Genomic DNA, 20,932 nt, shown 5'->3' on the forward strand with positions numbered 1-20,932 from the left:
ACTGAAAGTGTTTATGACTTGTGGATATTCAGACTTCAAGTTCTATATTGAATAGGAATGGAAAGAGTGGACAACCTTGCTTTGTTCATGATGTTAGTAGAATTGCTTTGAGTTTTTCTCCATTTAAGTTGTTTGTGTGCTTGCTGGAAAATGTCTTTGTTCTGTTGAGATATGCCCCTTGTATCCCTAATTTCTCCAGGGCTTTTATCATAAAGGGGGGGGGGTTCAGAATCCTTTTCTGCATTTAATAAAATGACCATGTGGTTTTTATCTTTCAGTTTGTTTATATGATGGATTACACTTATCAATTTACGTATTTGGAACCATCCCCACATCTCTGGGATGAAGTCTACTTGATCATGGTGCGTGATCTTTTTGATGTATCTTTGAATTCTGTTTGTAAGTATTTTATTGTTAAATGTAATATTTGTCTCTTTAGGGGAAGTTGGCCTACAATTCTCCTCTTTGTTGAGTCTTTATGTGGTTTGGGTATCAGGATAAATGTGACCTCATAAAACAAATTGAGCAATGTTTTTTCTGTTTCTGTTTTATGGAATAATTTGAGGAATATTGACATTAATTCATCTTTGAAACATGGGCAGAATTCTTTATTAAAACCATCTAGCCTAGGGCTTTTATTTTTTTGGTTGGGAGATTTTAAATTAGTGTTTCTATTTTACTAGATGTCATATATCTGTTTAAATTGCTTATCTTATCTTGATTTAACATTGTTAACTAGCATGTGTTGAGAAAATTATTGATTTCTTTTAGATTTTCCAGTTTGGTGAGGAACAGGTTTTTAAAGTATGTCCTTATGAAACTCATAGAGGCCATTGTTATTCCCTGCCCCCATTTCTAATTTTGGTTGTTTAGATATTCTCTCTCTACCCTTTAATTAATTTGGTTAAGAGTTTGTTGATGCTATTGATTTTGTCAAAGAACTAACTCTTCATTTCATTGACTTTATTATTTATTTGTTTGTTTCTATATTAAGTCTTTCATCCCCAAGTTTATTTCTTGCCATTTACTCCTTTTGGGTGTAATTTTTTTTCTCACTTTGTTCTGGAGATTTCCAGTATATTTTGAAGTAACTAGTATCCTCGAAATATTTTTATGTGTGCACTTAGTACTATCAACTTGAAACTTAGAACTGCTTTCATTGTGTCCCATAAATTTGGGTGTGTTGTGTATTCATTTCTTTCAATTTTAGAAAGTTGTTCATTTAGTCTTTCATCTAGATGTCTTAACTCATCTTTCACTTAGTAGAGAGCTTTCCAGTTTCTATGAGTTTATTAACTATTATTTCTGTTGTTGATCATATAGGATTCAGAGTGTCACTTCAATTTTAGAGTATATGTTGAGACTTGCTTTGTGTCTGAGCCTGTGGTCTCAACTCTGGTGAGAGTTCCATGAGCTGGTGAGAAGTAGGCTTGTTGTTTTGTGTTTGTGTAAAATCTGCTGCAAATGTCTGCTAGGCTCATTTGGTTTTTAGTCTCAGCTCCGACATTTATCCTTCTAGTTTTTTCTTTTTAAAAAATTTATTTAAAAAAAAACTATCTTTTTTATTATACATAACAATCCAAGTTCCCACTCTCTCCCCTCCTCTTATTCTCTCCTCCTACCCTCCCACCCCACCACCATCCAATCCTCAAGGAGGGTAAGACACATTGCTTTGTGGAAGGTCCAAGGTCCTCCCTACTATATCTAGGCTGAGCAAGGTATCATCCAAAGAGAATAGGTTCCCAAAAAGCCAGTACAAGCAGTAGGGATAAATCTGGTGCCACTACAAGTGGCCCCTCAGTCTGCCCCAGCCATGCAACTGTCAACCACATTCAGAGGAACTAGTTTGGTTCTATGCTTGTTCCTGCCCAACGGCTGGAGTTGGTGAGCTCCCATTAGATCAGGTAAGCTATTTCAGTGGGTGAACCCTTTATGGTCTTGACCTCTTTGCTCATATTCTCATTCCTCCCACTCTTCAACTGGACTTTGGGAGCTCAGTCAGGGCTCTTATGCAGGTCTTTGCCTCTGTTTCCATCAGTTGCTGGACAAAGGCTCTATGGTGATATTTAAGATATTCATCTGTCTGAATACAGGGCAAGTCAAGATCAGCCCCCCTCACCTCTATTGCTTAAGGTCTTAGTTGTGGTCATTCTTGTGGATTCCTGGGAATTTCTCTAGAGCCAGTTTTCTTGCTAACCTTATAATGGCTCCTTCAATCAAGATATCTTTCTCCTTGCTCTCATCTGTCCTTCCTCCTTCTTGACTACCCCATTCCCTCAAGTTCTCCTCCCCCTCCTCTTCTGTTTCCTCTTCCCCTTCCACCCTCTCTTCTACCCCCACCCCATGTTCCCAATTTTGTCAGGTGATTTTGCCTGTTTCTACTTTCCTGGTAGACCTATATATGTTTTCCTTAGGGTTCACCTTATTACTTAGCTTCTCTAGAATCATGAACTATATCTTTTGTTTATAGCTAGTATCCACTTATACTAGTTTTTATGTGGATGGCCTGTCTATTGGCAAAAAATAAGTATAGAAGTCTCCCCACTGACTGTGTGTGGAGTTAATATGTGATTTAAGTACAGTAATGTTTCTTTCGCAAACTTGGGTATCCTTGTGTTTGGGGCATAGATAGTAAGAATCGCAATTATAAGTTTTTGGTGGATTTTTCCTTTGACAAGTATGTAGTGTCCCTCCCTATCTCTTCTGATTAGTTTTGGTTTGAAGTCTATTTTGTTAGATGTTAAAATGGTTACACCAGCTTCCTTCTTAGGTTCCTTTCCTTTCCATTCTTTTAATTCTCTCTTTCCATCCTTTTAACCCTAAAATGATGTCTATCTTTGATGTTAAGGTATGATTTTTTTTTTGGACACGGCAATAGTATGGATCCTGTTTTCACATACTGTTGGTTTGTGCCACTTTATTGTAAAAATGAGACTTTTTATGTTGAAAGATGTCAATGAGTAGTGCTTTTAAATTCCTGCTATTTTGTGGTTGTGTTTGGGTGGGTGGGTACGTGTACGTGTGTGTGTGTGTGTGTGTGTGCGCGCGCGCATGTTTGGGCATTTTTCTCCTCATTTGGTTGGCTGTGGTTAGACTATTTGGTTTTGGGATATAGTTAACTTCTAGGTTGGATTTTTCTTTCTAGCACCTTCTGTAGGGCTGGGTTTGTAGACACAGATATTGTTATATTTGGTTTTATCTTGGAATGTCTTATTTTCTTCATTTATGGTGATTGAAAGTTTTGCTGGTATAGTAGTCTGGGCTGGCAGTTGTGGTCACTTTAAGTCTATAGAGCATCTGTCTAAGCCCTTCTGCCTTCTAGAGTCTCCACTGAGAAGTGGGTGTTATTCTAATAGGTCTGCCTTTATATGTTTCTTGGTCTTTCTCCCTTGCAGCTTTTAATAGTCTTTGTTCTGTATGTTACTGTTTTCTTTTGGTATAAGGGGACTTTCTTTTCTGGTCCAGTCTATTTGGTGTTCTGCATTTTTCTTGTACTTTGGCAGGCATCACCTTTTTTATGTTAGGGAAATTTTCTTCTATGATTTTGCATCAAATATTTTCTGTGCCTTTGACTTAGGTTTCTCTTCCTTCATCCAGTCCTATTATTCTTTGATTTGGTATTTTTATAATGTCCAAAATTTCTTGGATGTTTCGTGCCAGAACAATTTTAGACTTAACACTTTATTTGATTGGGGTAATGATTTCTTCTATCTTTTCATCAATGCCTGAGATTTTCTCCCATTTTTCTTGTATTCTGTTGCCTTTGTGTTTCCTGTTTAAGTTTCTAAATGTTTCACTTTCCAATTCCCCTCAATTTCAGCTTTCTACATTGTTTCTTTTTCTACTTTCAGGTCTTGTTTATTTCAGGAACTCTTTTATTCATCTCCTTCTACAATTTGTTTTCTTAGATTTGTTTAATGGATTCATTCATTGATTTCCTCTATACATATCCATATCATATTCACAACGGCTATTTGAAGGTCTCTGTCTTGTGCTTTAGCTATTTTGCAATACTCAAGGCCTGCTGTGGTAGGGTGCTGGGCTTTAGCAGAGGCATTGTCCTGGATATGACTAATTGTGTTTTTCTTTTTTTTCTTTCTTTTTTTTTTTTTTTTTTTTGGTTTTTTCGAGACAGGGTTTCTCTGTGGCTTTGGAGCCTGTCCTGGCACTAGTCTGTAGACCAGGCTGGTCTCGAACTCACAGAGATCCACCTGCCTCTGCCTCCCAAGTGCTGGGATTAAAGGCGTGCGCCACCATCGCCCGGCACTAATTGTGTTTTTCATGCTGAAGTTTAGGCACGTGAATTTGGAAAGATTATCATTCTAAGTGATGATATCTGGTCTTGTTTTTGTTGTGTGGATGTTGTGTCCCTTGGTTCTGTTGTCTTCTCGGTGTGCTGGTTGTGTTTTGCCTGCTAGGAAATTCTTCTTGGATCCTGATAGATGTGCACACTGCGGGTTCCGGGTAAAATGTGTTTCTAGGTTTTGGGAACTGACACTTAGGACTGGGAATGGGCTAGGAGGAGGAGGCTGACGGGGACAAAGGAGGGAGGAAAGCAGCCTGTTCCACTAGGCTCTATTTAATCTCCTGGGAATGCAGGCCTAGAGTGAGACAGGCTGAAGCAGGAAGTCTGTCCCAGAGCTGGGGAGGAGACTGGGGATTGAGCCTGGAGGGATGCAAGGAGAGCTGAAGATCCTCAGATAGCCTAAGTGCTTCCTGGCCTAACTGCCCTGAGGGTCCCCAGGGAATAGATGCTGGATTTGGGGTTTAGGATAAAGCAGTAAGTGGGGGTGTGGAAATTCTTAGGGGAAGTTCTGTGTGATTTACTGAAGGGAACAGAAAAGGAGACAACCCCGCAGCAAGTGTTCTGCTCACAGCTGGGGGAGGGGACTCGGATTGGGTTTGAGGGAGTGGAAGGAGATTGGAAGAAGTGCAGTTAGCCCCCCTTCCTCCCTGGCTGGGGTGGCCCGATGGTTCCAAGCACATTTCAGCACTTCAACCAGCCTTCTCTCACTATCATGGACGGTCCGTCCCCCATTTATACCCTTCCCTTGTTCCTTATATCAGGGTTCATAGCTTTTGATGCCTAGCTACTACTTAGGCATACTCTGCCACATGAATGTGCCCGTTTGTAGATCACTTTCCCCATCTGGTCTTGCTGGTGTCAACAGCATGAGACTCACCTCCTCTGCTTTAGAAACCAAACTCAGAAATGTAGCCCAGATGTTTCTGATGGCAGCATTGTTGGGCTTCCACTGAGTTTTCTGTAGCCGGAAACTGGAGACTTTCTACCCTGTGCGGTCGCGATCCTATGCAGCTCAAAAGGCCTACCTTGCCCTTGTGCACCTGTGTTGCTAAACCAAACGGAAGTCACTTCCAGTTCTTCCACATCACATGGTTAATCTGCCCCATTGCTTAGCCTGATGAGATCTTTTTTGAATCCCAATTCTGTCATTTAGGATAACCATTCTGTCCCAGCTTTATGACATACCAATTTTTCATAAACTTGCCTCTGTAGCTTCTGCCAAATCATTAATTAAAATGTTGAACAGATGGGGCCAAAGGCAAGCTTTGCAGCAGGACACTGGAGATGCATCTCCAGGTTGTTGCGGATCCTTTAATTAGTGCTATTTAAGTGGCTGCACGCCCACCCACAGAGTGAGTGTGGGGATTGTACTTCTCACTTTACCAGGGCGTGTTTCATTAAAGATCATGTTAACTCACTTTCAGCCCCAATATTTTATTTACTACCCATGTCTAATGTACCAGCCTTATAGAATAGAAAATTGAGTCTAATATAGTTTCTTCTTGGAAGCCTGTTCTGACTTCAAATAATTTCTGCTTGCTCTCTGTCTAAAGATACGCCCAGGGTGAAATTCAAGTTTACTGGTCTACAGCATAGAATAGTTTTCTTTACGTGTGGCTTCATCTATGCGCGTATACATCTGTTTTCCTGTGTGGGGGTGCATATGAAAGATGGCTGGCTACCTTTAGAGTCATCTTTGGGAACGCTGTCAACTTGCCTGATGTTTGTCTTTTATTGTCCTGGAGCACAGTAATTGGTTTACACGGCTGTCAAGAGAGCTCAATCTTCCTGTTTCCACCTTTGCAATGCTGGGATCACACACACGCACATAGTGACATGCTGGATTTGTTACTTTCTGATTGCTGTGGTAAAACACCATGACCAGAAGTGAATTACAAATGTATTTTGTCTATGGCTCCACAGGCATAAGAGTCTATCATATCAGGGAAGTATGACAGCAACCCAGGTATGGTGGCAGAAGCAGAAAACTCAAGATTTCACACCTTAACCAAAAGCACAACGCAGTGAGGGCAAACTGGAAGCAGGGAGGCCATACACTCGCAAAGCCCTCCCCTCCCCAGCAATGCATCTCCCAATGAAGCTGCACCTCGTAGACCTCCTGAAACATCATTAGGAACTGAGGGCCAAGTGCTCCAGTGCCTATCCTACAGGGCACAGTTCCAGTCCAAACCGCCCCACCTAGATCTCCATGTTTGGGAGTCAGCTTTACTGACAGAGTCACTACCCAACATGCACTCCCATACATTTTTCTCTAGTGTTTCTTCTTGCTTATCACTGTCAAGGAAGACAATAAAAGTAGGATAGCATTAGAGCAAGGAACTAAGAGTTGGGAAGCCATGTTAATCCAATAGCAGAAGCGGGTACCCCTTTGAACGTGGTTTCAGACATGCCCATTCCACACGTAAGCTGGCCTTTAGTGTATAGTTAACCTCTGCCATCCTTCTCCACACTTCCTAAAGACTAAAGCCTGTCTAATAATTTAATTAAAAATACAGTTTAACTTTTGCCAGCATTGCTCAAAACTTCCGGCCCCCTTGTGTTGCTTGAATCTGTGTTTTTCTAGATTTCAGTCCCAATTGGTTCCAAATAAATGTTTTCTTTGTTCTTGAGTAGGTTTTGTTCTTGGTTGACAAAACTTTTCCATATGATTTGACAGGGATTCACCTGTCCCTCTGGGTGTCTCTTCCAATGCCATTTCAAAAAATTAATCTGGGGATGCAACAGATTCCACTAGCTCCTTCCAGCATCTTAATTAGACCTGGGTTTAGTTTCCTCTTAGGAATGTTCTTAAAATGATCTCTTCAGTCCCTATGGTTCTTATAATATTAGTTGTGCCACACAGAGAATATGGGAAGACACCCACTACTGCCACAGGAGGACAGGCTGCCAGGCAATGAGACTCAAGCCTGAGCTTCACACTCCAAAGAAGGACTTGAAAGGGAAGCTATAGGGGACAGGGAGGCTCGGGCCCTCTTCACTCCCCACAGCTTTACTTCTTGAGATGGACAAAATAGACGTCTTGGCCTCTCCCAGTGACTCACCTAGAACAATTCCCCACTAAAAAAGCTCCATTCACAGCAGGCACCCCAGGCAGATGCACCAGTGTCTCACCTTTTATACTGCGCCTATGTCCTCCTTTCCTATGCTCAGGCATCTACTATTCTCCATGTGTTATCTTATAGCAAAAGGTGCTTTTGTTTAACAGGATGCACACAGTCCTGCTACTGAGTACCTTGACATCATTTCTGATACTCAGATGTTGAGGTGGAACTTTATTTTCTAAATCAACAGACCTCAATTACACTAGGCTTTCTTAAGGAGCAGAAAGGTACGTGCTAGTCACAATGGAGCAACGCTATGGATATGAGCATCTAGGACAGATTAGCTACATTGTACACTTGCTTTAAGTAAGATATCACTGGGAGGGATTCAAGAAGTTACTTTTCCTCCCTTGCTATAATCTTTAACATGTCTAAGGTCTTTGTGTCTACATCAATCTTCACAGACATCCCTGGAGGCTAGTTAGTATCAACTACCAGAGTGGTTACCACCTCATTCAACTCCGAAGGTCAGACCTTTCCATCTTGGAGTGCTCTTTGTCCGTACACAGATGTCAGAAAACAATGTCAGATATTCTGCTTGCTTTCTCTCCTCCTCATTCCTTTGAGACAGTTTGTCCCACTGAACCCAGCTCGAAGCTGGTAGCCAGCACCTACTAGAGATGATGAGCTTGTCTCAGTCCTCTTAGCACTGGGATACGAGCACATGCATGGCCATATCAAGCATTTTCAGTGAGCACTAGGACCCACCCTCAAGGCTCGCATGCTTACACAGCAGGTATTCACACCCACTGACACACGTCCCCAGTCCCTGTGTTTGTCCTTTTAAGCACAAAAAAGTAAATAATACTTTTTACTATTAAAAGTAATAGTAAACTTGAATAAATAAGCAAATAAAAACATTCTCCCAAAATGACTGAAATTTGTTGTATTTATTTCTTTCTAAAGTTTGTACATTTACATATACCATATTGTAATCCTTCACTGTTGGCATGATTCCCATGACATAAAAATCATTTCAAATGCAATAAATCTTGTTGTTATAAAACAACAAAATACCCTCAACTTATAAAACCACAGGGACAGTTCTCCTCATGGCCTCACACACGAGAGAAATGTACTGTCTACATCACAGCTTCTACACAATTGACCCGCCTGTCTAGGAGGGCTAGGTTTACTTTAATAACAGTGACATAGGGCAATATTTATATACAGTCATTTCAATAAAAATAAAGCAATTGTAAAATGTAAACTCAATTTTCAAAATATTCTTTAAACACTTTAACAATATCCACATAAATTACTGTTCCATTCAAAAGACTACCACCATGAATGCCACACGCTGGAAGTGGCATTTCTGAGTCTGGTGTGTGATAAGGAACAGGTAGGTTCTCAGTACATGGTGTGGTACCACTAGCTTTCCCAGGTCTGCTAATGCTGACTTTTTGGCCACTGAAAAGGGGAGGCTATGATTTTGCCACTAATTACTTTTGCAATCTGCAGGGACACAGAAACAACTGGTGGAGAAAACTTTGAAGGTAGAGGAATGTTACGCATTGTCAATCAGCGAGAGCCACAGTAAACAGAGCCAGGGATAGGCCACAAAAGCCCGGTGCCTGTCTTATCTTCAAAGCTAGAAACAGCCACCCTTCCCGTGCATCCCACAAGCCAAGGCTGACAACATGGGCTCTTCGTTGTGTTAATGTCTCTTCCAGAAGCGAATTCCCAACACTTGAGGTAGAAGAGAGTGCAGGGAGGCATGTCGGCCTTTGCTCAACAACTTTCACGTGAACAGAGCACTGTTGAGCAATTTTATGTTTCTTGACCCTTCCCACAGAAATGAACTCTTATCCATTTCTGGAAATCTGGGAGCAGAGGGAAAGATATCAGCTGACAGTGAACATAACTCAACGTGCCCATCTGTTTCTCGAAAAGACAGAGTGCCATCTTAGCTTCAAGCTGAGCGTCATTTACACTGTGTCACCCTCCACAACCAAGTCACTCTCAGAGTTGATATCTTGCCTGCACAGGGTCAAGCCACTGGGACGGCTGGATTCCTAATAGTCCAGGACCCAGGATATACCTGCTGTTGAGCAGAAGCCCGAGCAGAGGAAAAGGCCAAGGAGAAGCTCCGGAGTGGGGAGATCACCCTGCTCCCCACTGCCCACGGTAAGGGCTCAGCATAGTGCCTCAGACCTGCTATGGGATCCTTCATGGAGCCCGTGGCTGGGGCTTACCGGTGTGTTCAAAGGCTATGTAGATTGACTGGGAAACAAAGCGAACCTCCAAAGTTTTCTCCATCCACCAGTGCTTTCAGAATTAAAGACAAGGAGCTCATTGTCATGTTACTGCTAGTGAGAGCTGAACTCTCCCCTGCAAAAGTACATTATATTTGGGTTCCTGCCTACATTCATCCTGAAGACCCCGGCCTAAGGATAAGTGCTCAGCCGTTCAGCACACTCCAGTGCAAGCTCTCTCACCTACAGCTGAGAAGCCAGGGCAGGCAATCCACACTTGGGGCTCTGAAGGTAATAAGGCTTCTCCATTTACACTGCCCTCTTAAATGAATGGTCTGTAGAGCGCTAGCGGGGGGTGCTGGAGAGCCACTATCTGGGAGTCACAAGAAAGACTTCAAGTTGGTGGTCCACCAGGAAGGACATGGCATGTGTCCCCAGCCCCATGTCTCAAAAATGTGATGTCACTCAGTCAAACAGCAGGACTCCATCAGTCTTCCCTGGTTTGGGGGACACATCTGTGATACAGTTTACACCGCTTCTGTTCACTATTTCTTTATAATACTCTGGCCCTTACGCGTCTTTAGGTCATACATTTGTATAACTTAAAGCCCTCTCTCCTCTCCTCTCTCTCTCTCTCTCTCTCTCTCTCTCTCTCTCTCTCTCTTTTTCTCTTTCTCTCCCTCTCCACAGATGACTTCCTTGGCATATCAATTTTCTCCTTAAACACTCAAGAGGACAGTTAACAGTGAATCTCTTAGAAGATTTAACACATACATGGCGACCCCAAGTGGAAAACAGCCAGCTTACCCTTCCACTTCAATTTGGTCTAATTACTCTTATTCCTAAAGCTTAAAAAAAGTATTCTAATGACAGAAAAATTCACTATGGATATATACTCTCTAGAGTGAAGATTATTATCCATGTCAATGGTTACTTGGCTTTACAACTTCCATGGCTTTATATTAAAATCCAAACATTTCAAGTAACTATGGCCTAAAATATACTTTATTTCCACTACTCATTTTCTGTGTGATTTCTGAATCAAATGGCTGTGTTTTCTGCAAATCACAAGTAATCCTTAGCAGGAAATATTCTCACAGAATCCCTGCTCATCAGCCACAGAGCCAGCGCACCACACGTAAAGAACAAATTGAGAAATATATATTTGTAAAAATAGTTAGAGAATGAAGAGTTAATAAAAACAAAACTCAAGTGTAACTGCCCATATGGGTCTGCAGCCTGGAGCTGGTGGTCTCAGACCCTGCAGTTCCAATTCTCCGACTCAGACATGAAGACATGAGGCAGTGTGTTCAAACAAAAGACACTGCAGCCAACCGCTCACTCAAACACACCCAGTCGCTGCTTTAAATATACCAAACATGCTGGTTGATAAAACTGTAGTCTCTAGTTACTATTTACACTCTATAATATAAGCAATAACGTCAAACAACTAAGGCCAGTGGCTCTTCTTTGGGGAGAGTCAGGAAAAGGAGACTGAAGTATAAAAATATTAAATAAAGTTTTAACTTGTTCCTAAAGTCCTTTTACCTGTGACACTAGCTGTTAATTGTGCAATTGCGAACCTGGAATACAGTACCCGATCTTGGGATGCCCTGATAGACTTCAGTATCATCTGCGATATTCCTTTATAACAAAGGGGGTAAGGATGTGGCACCAGGAGAGTTATTGATCTACTCTAAAGTATACACCGGTACATAAAAGATACACTGGGTACTTATGTAGTTCTTCGGAAAGCTATGTATTTTTCTGGACTAATTACAACAATAAAGAACGTGAGCTCAAAAGCATCACATTTTGTAATAAGCCCAAAGTTATCAGCTCAACTTTATGTTTAAGTGCTCTTAATACTAAGGATACTAAGACTGCCCAGGCTGGCTTTCCCCACACTTCTGGAGTTCCCAAATTATAATAAGTTCTCATTGTATTGCACACTGTACACCTCAATAGATTCACAAGTTTACTTCAAAGTCATTTTCGCCCTGGTAATTCAAAGCTTAAAGATGGAATCTTCTATTGTAAAGTCTTATTAAAAAATTTAATCAAAATATCATTTGAATTTAAGTTTAATAAAACAATACCACTATATGAACTCTCAACAACTGTACTATATAATCATTCCTATGAGGTTTTTAAACGTTCTTTTTATATTATAATGGTTGTTATTGACAAAAATAATTTCAACATACATATACCATATACTGATACACAATCTACACATTTATGCACATACATACAACTATAAATACCCACAAACACAACATTAGCGGGTGACAGAAAGCATTTCCTTTGACATGTGACATACTATCTATACAAACATTTCTCCAAATATTCACTATAACAGATATACAAATAAATTATAAAGGATGTGCCCACAAGACCTAAGGAAACCTACTGTATGTACAAGTAACTTGCTTTTTTCCTTGCTCTTGCATACAACCAGCAAACTGCCATGCAGATTCAAGTATTTACTGACATTCTTTCCACATGCAATGAGTTGATGGTTCTAAGATGCCCACTCCACAGATGCAGAATGTGAATGACGTCAGATGTCAGTCTTGTTACGTGTGAAGCATGGAGGAGGAGTCTGGAAGGATATGCACTGACAAAGGACCTCAGCAATAGATCAGGGATTATTTTATATGGATTGATAACATCCTCTGGATGGCAAGATGGCAGCAGATGTCAAAAGTGAGTGGGGGGATTTCTGCTGCTCTAGAAGTCCTGGAGCAAGGGAGATGCTCTGCCTACAAAGTTGACTGTTTTGTTTCTGTCTGAGTGACACAAAGCTTGGACACAAAAACGGATGCAACTCAAACCCCAAGCTGCATCACTGTTCTTGAACCAGAGTCCAGGTTTCACTGATGCTACAATTCTACTTGGGGTCTAGTCTAGTGTGAGCTTTCCACAGGAAGAGCACACTGTCATCTGAACTTGCAAAGGAATTATTCTCTGATAAAACCAGGAAGGGAGCTACTGACCTCATAAAATCTCGCATCCATAAAAGCTAAGCCAAATGTTCAAAACTAAGAAAATTAATGTCAAAGGAGGCTTAACTGATGCTGACTAGAAAAAAAATAACAAAGAATTAAAATTCCATCTACAGTTAGCTTCATCAAAGCCTCTCTAGCGTGGGAAGACAAAAGAGGTATAACTGACTTCTAATCAATAAGGCAGATGAGGCGTGCATTTCAGCATGGTCCTTCCTTATTTCAGAGCATGGCCCCTTATCCTTACTCTCTACATGATAAAGGGCAGAAGGCAAAGGAGTGTGACTTCCTGCACTCAGCTTCCCAAGTAGACTATATCACAAATCTAGCTGGGCCTTTAAAAACAAGCGAGATCTTCTCTTCCAGAGCCCCTCACATTTACATTTTCCTGGAAAACAGTCCTCACCTTCAGCATGAGGGAAGTCAATGGAGGGACACCGAGTGCCTTACAAACTCCACAAGATTGCTGCATGAGAAAATGCCTCCATCTTATTTACCTAAGAGCGATTTAAGAAAGCTACACATCATCTATAAACTGTTTTGACCAGAGTACTCCCCCACATACTGGTTTCACTATGATTAATTGAAATGTATATAAGTAACACTTGGCTTAATTAGACCTTGCTCAGAGTTAGGTAAGTGATATATTTTTTTAAAAGGACATTTCAGTAATGACAATGATATACCAATAAAACAAGGACTCTGAGTGGTAGTGAATAGATTTTAATCTCTAAAATTGAGTTCCTGGCAACCCTTTTTATAAGTCAGCGTGTGAGGTAGGGAGAACCCCACAATATACACATTTTATACAGGGTCAGTTTACAACAAGACTATCATCATCAGCTTTGGATGATTTGAGACCCTCTACAATGAGAATCATTATTAAGGGTATTAATGTAAAGCAGATAATATTTATCATATGGAGAGGAACTCCAAGGCTCCAGGGCACTGAGGTAGGGATGAATGTCGGTATAGGGGGGGTAGGATGAAGTACCATGGAAAGGAGGGGGAGGAGAGCTCCCTGTACCGTGCGCTGGGCAACAGGCAGGCTTAGAGTAGCTGTACTAAGAACCACCTTCCATTTCTTACGACTAAATACTGTGTGGAAAGGGGTTGGCTATGGACCAGAGTCCCATCGGATCAGAGGTGTTTCCTACCATAGGCTAAACAGCCTGCTGTGCCTTCTTAGCAGGCAGCATCCTTCCAGAGGCCTTGGGGAAGACACATTTTAAGCCTATCCCCCTAAGGCTTACACTGCATTACACTGGGGCAGGCCGAGATTCTACCTCCCAGAAGAATGCTATAGTTATTTTTCAAGATAAATCATGCAGACACCATAGTCCACAGCTTTGAAAGTGACTTTGCTATCTGATTATCTATAAGCACGACCTTAAGTTCTGGAGTCAACACCTGTGAGTCCTGTAGTAGGGACCATGGCAGTGCTGATGCTATGGGTATTCCCAGACTGTTCTCCATGCCAGACACTCTGCAGCAAGGTACCATTCAATGTATACTAGATATTCTAGGTAAGAACGCACAAACATTCTATACACATATAGACAGACACTCTGGACAAACACTCAAACATGTTCACTGTTCTTCAGCTACTGATGCTCAAAGATGATGCTCAAGACTCAAAGGTCTTGGTACCTCTTTCCCTTCAGGGACTACAAATACTTAGGCAAAAAGCAGACACTGATAATTCATCAAAAGAAAGGCAACTTGCTCAGGAAATATTGGATTCAGTAGGAAGCTATGAAATAGTTCAGGTACATGAACGACAATAGCAACTCCCCATGTCAGCTTCATGGTTCTGAAATATAAATTAAGTCAACTGCCTTCACCTAAACAAGATAGAAGTTAAAAAAAAGTCTTTCAATAGTGTGGCAAAATGCCGTGAAACAAGCAGCTAGGAGTTCCTATTCCTGGACACAGGCAAGAGAGACATGTACAGAGTGGAAAGAGGTGCAGGTTAATACCTAATCCTGTAACTAAATGCTAGGATATTCTAACGAGATGCCCCTATAAACTACCGTGATTCTCTAACGGGCTTTCTCTAACTTACTGGAATCATGCTATTCATGCAAGAGCAGCTGATTCTCTGGTCATAGTACCTTCGGCTAACCAATCAGAAACAGAGAAAATGTGTAAGGACAATAAGAATATTCAAAAGTCATCCTCTTAGTTTTGAAGATACGTGGTAGGGAAGATAGTTTTGGAGAATACAGTTTCAAGGCTGGAAACCTGAGAGTTTTGAGCCATAGAGGAAACTCACCTTTTCTATTCCTTTCTCTTCCTCTACAAGCACTACTCTACTTCAGACCTTGGACTTTAAAGGTGCTGTTTGACTGTACGGTGAAACCATAGCAATTGCAATAAAGACTGAGTAAGATGGCTACAGAGACGGAGATAAGAATAAGCTAAGGAACGGCACACAAATCATCAGATTTCCCCGTCTTCAGTCACTATGGCCAGATTGACTGAGGAAGAACTGCAGTTGTGTTTGTGATGCAGCAAAGAAAAAAAGGGGGGGGCATCCATTTTCTACATTATTTTGTTTCAACCAGGACATGATCAGTGCCTGCACATCTATGCGAAAGTGAATCTATTCCTGGCTGGAAGGGTATCAATGACAGAGATGATTCTGATTCCTAGTTTAGACCCCATGGGAGTGAGGTAACACATTCCTATAGAAGAACACACACCATACAGCTGCAGCTCGCAGCTCCCAAAGGGCTGATTACTGCCACCATCCTTCAGAAAACAGAAGTAGCTTGGTATCAATCGCCCTCAGCCTCCCTTCAGGAAAGATGACTCCACATGTGCTTTCCCGTGTGTGGCTGGGAAGGAATCCACACCTGAGGCAGACTCCTGTGCCTCCTAAGGTCTCCCTCCAGTCCTGTCATCTTCGTGGTCCCTTTTTCCTGTGTCCAGCACTGAACAACAGGGGCCAGGATGAATGAAGTGTACCACCCTGGGACACCTGGACTCCCAGCACTGCCAAGCTGATGAGAACATCTATGAGCATTCAACGTCGCCCCCGTGACCGGGCAGGACTTCACACGGAAAGTCTAGGATTTACTAAAGCACAATGCTTGTCCAGTTATGTGTTTCACAATGGAGTAAAAATTTAAACCTAAAAAAAAGTACAACAGTTGACTGGAAATACATAAAATAACTGTGCAGAAGTGCAAATAAGAGAAAGCGGAAGGAGAAAGGATCTGCAATCCTCTGCCCCTCACAAAAGGTGCATTAGTTATAAAGTTGCCCAAATCCTCAAAGCAAGAAACTCAAGAGCAAAGACATCTGTACAGAAACTAACAAAAATATACAATATAAAAGGTCACTAATGCACCGTTTAGTCACAGACTAGTTGTTTAAATATATTCACGGATTACCAGAAAGATCTTGAAAACCTCTTTTTGCTCCATGACCAGCACTTCCTGGCCGTGGACAGATTCTAAGTAACTTTTTGCTTAATGCCCGGTGTTTCAGGTCGGTGGTCCTTTCTCTCTGACACGTTGCGCTTGACCTTGGCAGTGACCGGAGATGCATCTGGGTTCAGGGAAGGACTTGAGTGTGACTTCTTTAGTCCCACTGCCTCGTTTCCTTCTGTACCCAGGAGCTCCTTGCCTCCTTCTTTCAGAATGTTGACATAAATTTCATAACGGGTTTTCTGAAGGCAAAAATCAGAGAAGTTAGGTCAGTACAATTGCCAAATGCATGTCATTGCACATAACATGAGAAGTTTTCGATCACTTGACTTTTCCCAAGCTGACAAGTTACTTGGGGACTCATACTTGCAGGATGAGGACGCATCTATTAAGATAAGAACTTAAGCTAGAATTTCCATTAGCATTTATTCCAGGTTCTGAGGAGTGCCAGTGTACTGGGTAGAGCAGACATGCATCCAGAATGCACATAGCAAAGGGAGGAGAGTTTTCTGGGCAGGAGGAGCTGTAACCTCTGCTTCACATGCAACTCTTGCATGTGACCTGGTCTTCATCTGTACTTGGCTTGAACACATTCATCTGCTTGCTGTAACTCCAAGTGTCAACTGGATCGCCCTCTCATCCCGACTCCACCTGCGAGTCCCTGTGAGTCAGTAATCCATTCTAGAAGCCATTCTGAATTTCTATTGCTTTTCTTTTAGGATCAGCCAATTCTCACTCTCACGCTATGAAGAGTGGTTACTAGGAAACAAGATGAGGCCTGCAGAACATGGAATTGCTTTCTGATGCTTTTCTCATTCTACCTTTCTTTTGCGACTGGAAATTTACGGGACGCCATCTGTGTTTCAGATAGCGCCTTTCTTCCCCTCCCCATCATCTCTCTTGTGCTATGATGGTTTCCCAATGGCTGGAAACACTGCATTTGTTGGATCCTTGCCCTAACGGCCCTGTTTCTGGCTAAGTCACTTATCTAGAACTGTTGCACAGACATACTGAAATTTACACATTCCTGATTTGATACATTCTAGTCAAAATAAACTTGGAGGAGAAGACTTTGGAAAAAGCTTACAGTATTTCATTTCTAATCTAGAGTATGTCAGTTATAAAGTTGTTCAAATAAAGGAAGGCAGAAGCTGTTAAAACTATGTATCTTTCAGGGATTCTTTTTCTAGTTAGATTAGAGGTTTGTGAACATCAGCTTCAAGTGCTACATTTCCAAGTTATTTTGCTCAAAGTAAGAGGCCTGCTAGCCATTCCATTTGTTCTGCATCCAAGCATGGCACTGCACTGTGGTGACAACATTCACTGAGTGCCCTCATGCTAATCTGAAGTTATCTACACAAACCACAGAAAGCTTGTAATATTACTACTATTCCTTTTTACTCACACGAGAACAAAGGCAGGGAAGTCCAAGGTGAGGATGCACAGGAAGGAACTTTGATTTGAATCCAAGCAAGAGGACAGTGGGATCCACTTTGCAAACGTTTTCTTTGACCGTATAGATGAATGCATATTCTAGATTCTAAGAAGAACTCTGACAGACACAATCAAAAGCTATCCTCAATTTCCTCTTCTTAGCCCTGCTGCTCTGAAGAGAGACACAAAGCACAAAGCAGCTTCTCTAGTTCCTCTGACAGCTAGGATGAGCCATGTGATACTCCAGAAAGGACCAGACAGAGGAATGCTGGGAGCTCCTGGCAAAGAGTTTGCTTTTTGATGGGACAACTGGCTTTGGAGGAGAAACCACCAGTTTTATAACTTCTTCTTTTTTTTTAAAGGTTTATTTTAATTATGTTCATATGTGCACCTATGTGCCTGAGAGCAGTGCCTGTAGAGGCCAGAGAAATGAGATAGTCCTAGAGTTACAGGCAATGATAAGCTATCCTTCATGAGTATTTGGAGTTGAACTGGATCCTCCTTGAGCACTGAGTCATCTCTCTAGCCCCATAGCTTTAATCCTTCTCCCCATTTGATATGATTCCTAAAGCTGTTATCATGTGATTTAGGACAGGAGATATGGATACAAAAGAAAAGCATCCTTGGTCTGAGGGAAAATGGAAAAACAGACAGACAGACAGACAGACAGACAGACAGACACACACACACACACACACACAGAGAGAGAGAGAGAGAGAGAGAGAGAGAGAGAGAGAGCACCTGATATTTTGACTCAATGAGCTGAACCCAACCCTAAGAATCCCCATATCCTCAGATTCATAAAGATGAACCACAAATTTCTGTATGTAAGAAGCACTATTAACAGTCCTTATTTTCAGGTAAAAGAATTACTAATTCATGAATATTCCAATTTTCACAAATAAGGAAACAAAAAAACCCAAGAACGTGCTAAGCATTACCTTAGAAGACTACTTGAGAGCTTAGTCACAGCGTTCACTAATCAAAAGGTCACCAACGTCACATATTGCTACATGTGCCCCGAAATCACAAGACTGAGCTGGATGAAATCTAAAGGGCATACTGGCTCCAAAGTCTTACCTATTCTAAGAATTTATTACGCTGCATCCAAACTTCCTTAGTGGCAAAATTAAAATTCTGAAAAGACTGTTTTCAATGATCACATGAAATCTCTTATTCAATTTCTCTGTGTGCTCTCTTTGAGGTGTAGGGACGCTGTACTTCTAATTAATTACGGCCCTCATCTTTGAAGGGTTATTTTCTTTCTTCCTTTCTTAGAAGACACGACTGTCACAGATTTTCCCAAGATAAACCAAGAAATGTAAGTTTGAAGCTAAAGCCGACACACAAGAAGAACAACCTGACAGAAATAGCAATTGTAGTCATTCCCTTTTTTTCTAGTTTATTGTTTAATTGAAATTGAAACATGCCACTTTATTGAGACCATCACAGAAACCACATTGGGACACAGTGCAGAGACCAATAGATTGTGGGGAGCCCAGCTCCAATGGCAACACACCTATATCACAACTCCTGCATCTATGGCTTAGGGAACATCAAGGAAGAAAAGGCAGAAGGACCATCCTCATTATTCACAAGTATTTTATTGCTAAATTACTCATATTGACTGTACATACTCTGGGGATACAGTGTGATGTTACAATACATGTACACAATGTATATGATCAGATCATAGCAGCTGGCGTAAGTATCACCCCAGACACAGCAGTGAGAACAGTCAGTCAAAAGCCTTTCTACTCTTGTCAAACACTTAGTGTCAACTGAGTAATGCTGTTACCAAGGAGCATGAGTCCATGAGCATTATCCCTTCTCTCCAACTGCATCCCCAGAACTATCTTTTAGTCCCTTCCCCAAGCTCCTTTCCAGGCTGTGGTTACCACAATTCTCCTCTCCACTTCTGTAAGATCAAGGTTTTAGTGTCCACTAAGAGAGAACATGTGGTTTGTGTTCTTTCTAAGTCTGACTCATGTAACAATGATGGTGCCCAGCTCCATGTATGTTGCTACAAATGCCAGATCCATATCTTATGGCTGAATAAGACATGTAAGCACATGTGACTATAATATAATAATAACAATACATATTTTCCTTATCTACTTCTCCATCCATTGATGGGCATTTAGGTTGAGATTCTTTATCCGGGCTACTAGGAACAGTTAAATAAACCCATGGATACAAATATCTCTCTGACATACTGATTTCCACAGCATATCCAGGAGAGTGGGATTGCTGGATCATATAGTAATCTGTAGGTTTTGAGGAACTTGCATAAAGCATGCCACAATGACTGTACAAGTTGGTATCACCAACAGTATTTGAGTCTTCTCCCTTCCTTTGTATCATTACAGTATTTCTAAGTTTTCATTTTGTCTTTTTCATAAGAGCTATTTTATCTCATTTTTGCTTTGATTTTTATTTTCTCAACAAGTAATATTGAACATTTTTCATAATTGTTGGTCATTTGCATAGTCTCTCTTGAAAAGTGTCCATTCGGGTAATCTGCCACTGCCCATCCCCTTGCTGTGTTCTGGAATCCCACCTGCACACCCACTCGTATTGTGCATAATTTTCAATTAAAATTTTCCTAACTTTCTTGTTGCTGTTTGAGCTCCATATACATTCTGGATATTACCCATCAGAAGAATCACTTCCAAATATTTTCTCTCATTCAGCAAGTTGCTTCTTTATATTGTTGATTATTCCTTTTGTTGTACAGACATTGCCAACTAAATGAACCCTCATTGTTATGTTTTCCTGACAGTTCAGTTTCTTCCTCTCCTCCTCCTCCTCCTCCTCTTCCTCCTCCTCCTCCTCCTTCTCTCTCTCTCCTCCTCTCTCTCTCTCTCTCTCTCTCTCTCTCTCTCTCTCTCCCTCCCTCCCTCCCTCCCTCCCTCCCTCTCTGTGCGAGCACCAATTTGCCTAGATTGACTGGCCAGCAAGTCCTAGGAATCCGTGTCTTCCTCTCTTGAGCACTGGAATTCTAGGTCTGTTCCTCAGTGCCTGTCTTTTTACCTTAGCTGGGAACTGAACTCAGGTCCTCACAATAGCATTCTGCAGACTAAGCCCTCTCCACCAGCCCTCCCCCACAGTTATTTTTTTAATTTCTTTTTAAAAGCCTGATGCATCAGACTAAAAAAGCAGCCAGTATTCAAATAGCCAACCTTGCCTGAAGAACCTGGTAAATGACATTTAGAAAAGGACTGCTGCTTCCCTAACAGCCTGTTCCTCCTCACAAATGGAACTGAATTTTATCTTATTTTTTTAATTAAAAATATTCATGTGACTAGTCTGAGGAGAGGGAACAAAGTTGAAAAGGAAACAGCAATTCCCACCACTCCTTCAGTCTCCTGTTCTGTCCTACGCTCTGCTCTTAGCCCCTGATACACATGCACCAGTCTGCTAGGGCATTTTT

At 41.4% G+C, this 20,932-nt stretch overlaps 1 protein-coding gene across 7 annotated transcripts in view; it reads right to left on the minus strand.

The window, feature by feature from the left end:
- Nucleotides 1–8,299: 8,299 nt before the first annotated feature.
- Nucleotides 8,300–20,932, minus strand: part of Psd3 (pleckstrin and Sec7 domain containing 3) — a 457,750-nt gene continuing 445,117 nt past the window's right edge. For all 7 annotated transcript variants that reach the window (XM_026789576.1, XM_026789579.1, XM_026789577.1 and 4 more), the window contains one exon: nt 8,300–16,307. In XM_026789576.1, coding sequence (XP_026645377.1) covers nt 16,092–16,307 — 216 coding nt within the window. In that variant the 3' untranslated portion in view covers nt 8,300–16,091. The remainder of the gene's footprint in view (nt 16,308–20,932) is intronic.

Source organism: Microtus ochrogaster, unplaced genomic scaffold (assembly GCF_000317375.1).
Source record: "Microtus ochrogaster isolate Prairie Vole_2 unplaced genomic scaffold, MicOch1.0 UNK23, whole genome shotgun sequence".
NCBI classification, from domain to species: Eukaryota; Metazoa; Chordata; class Mammalia; order Rodentia; family Cricetidae; genus Microtus; species Microtus ochrogaster.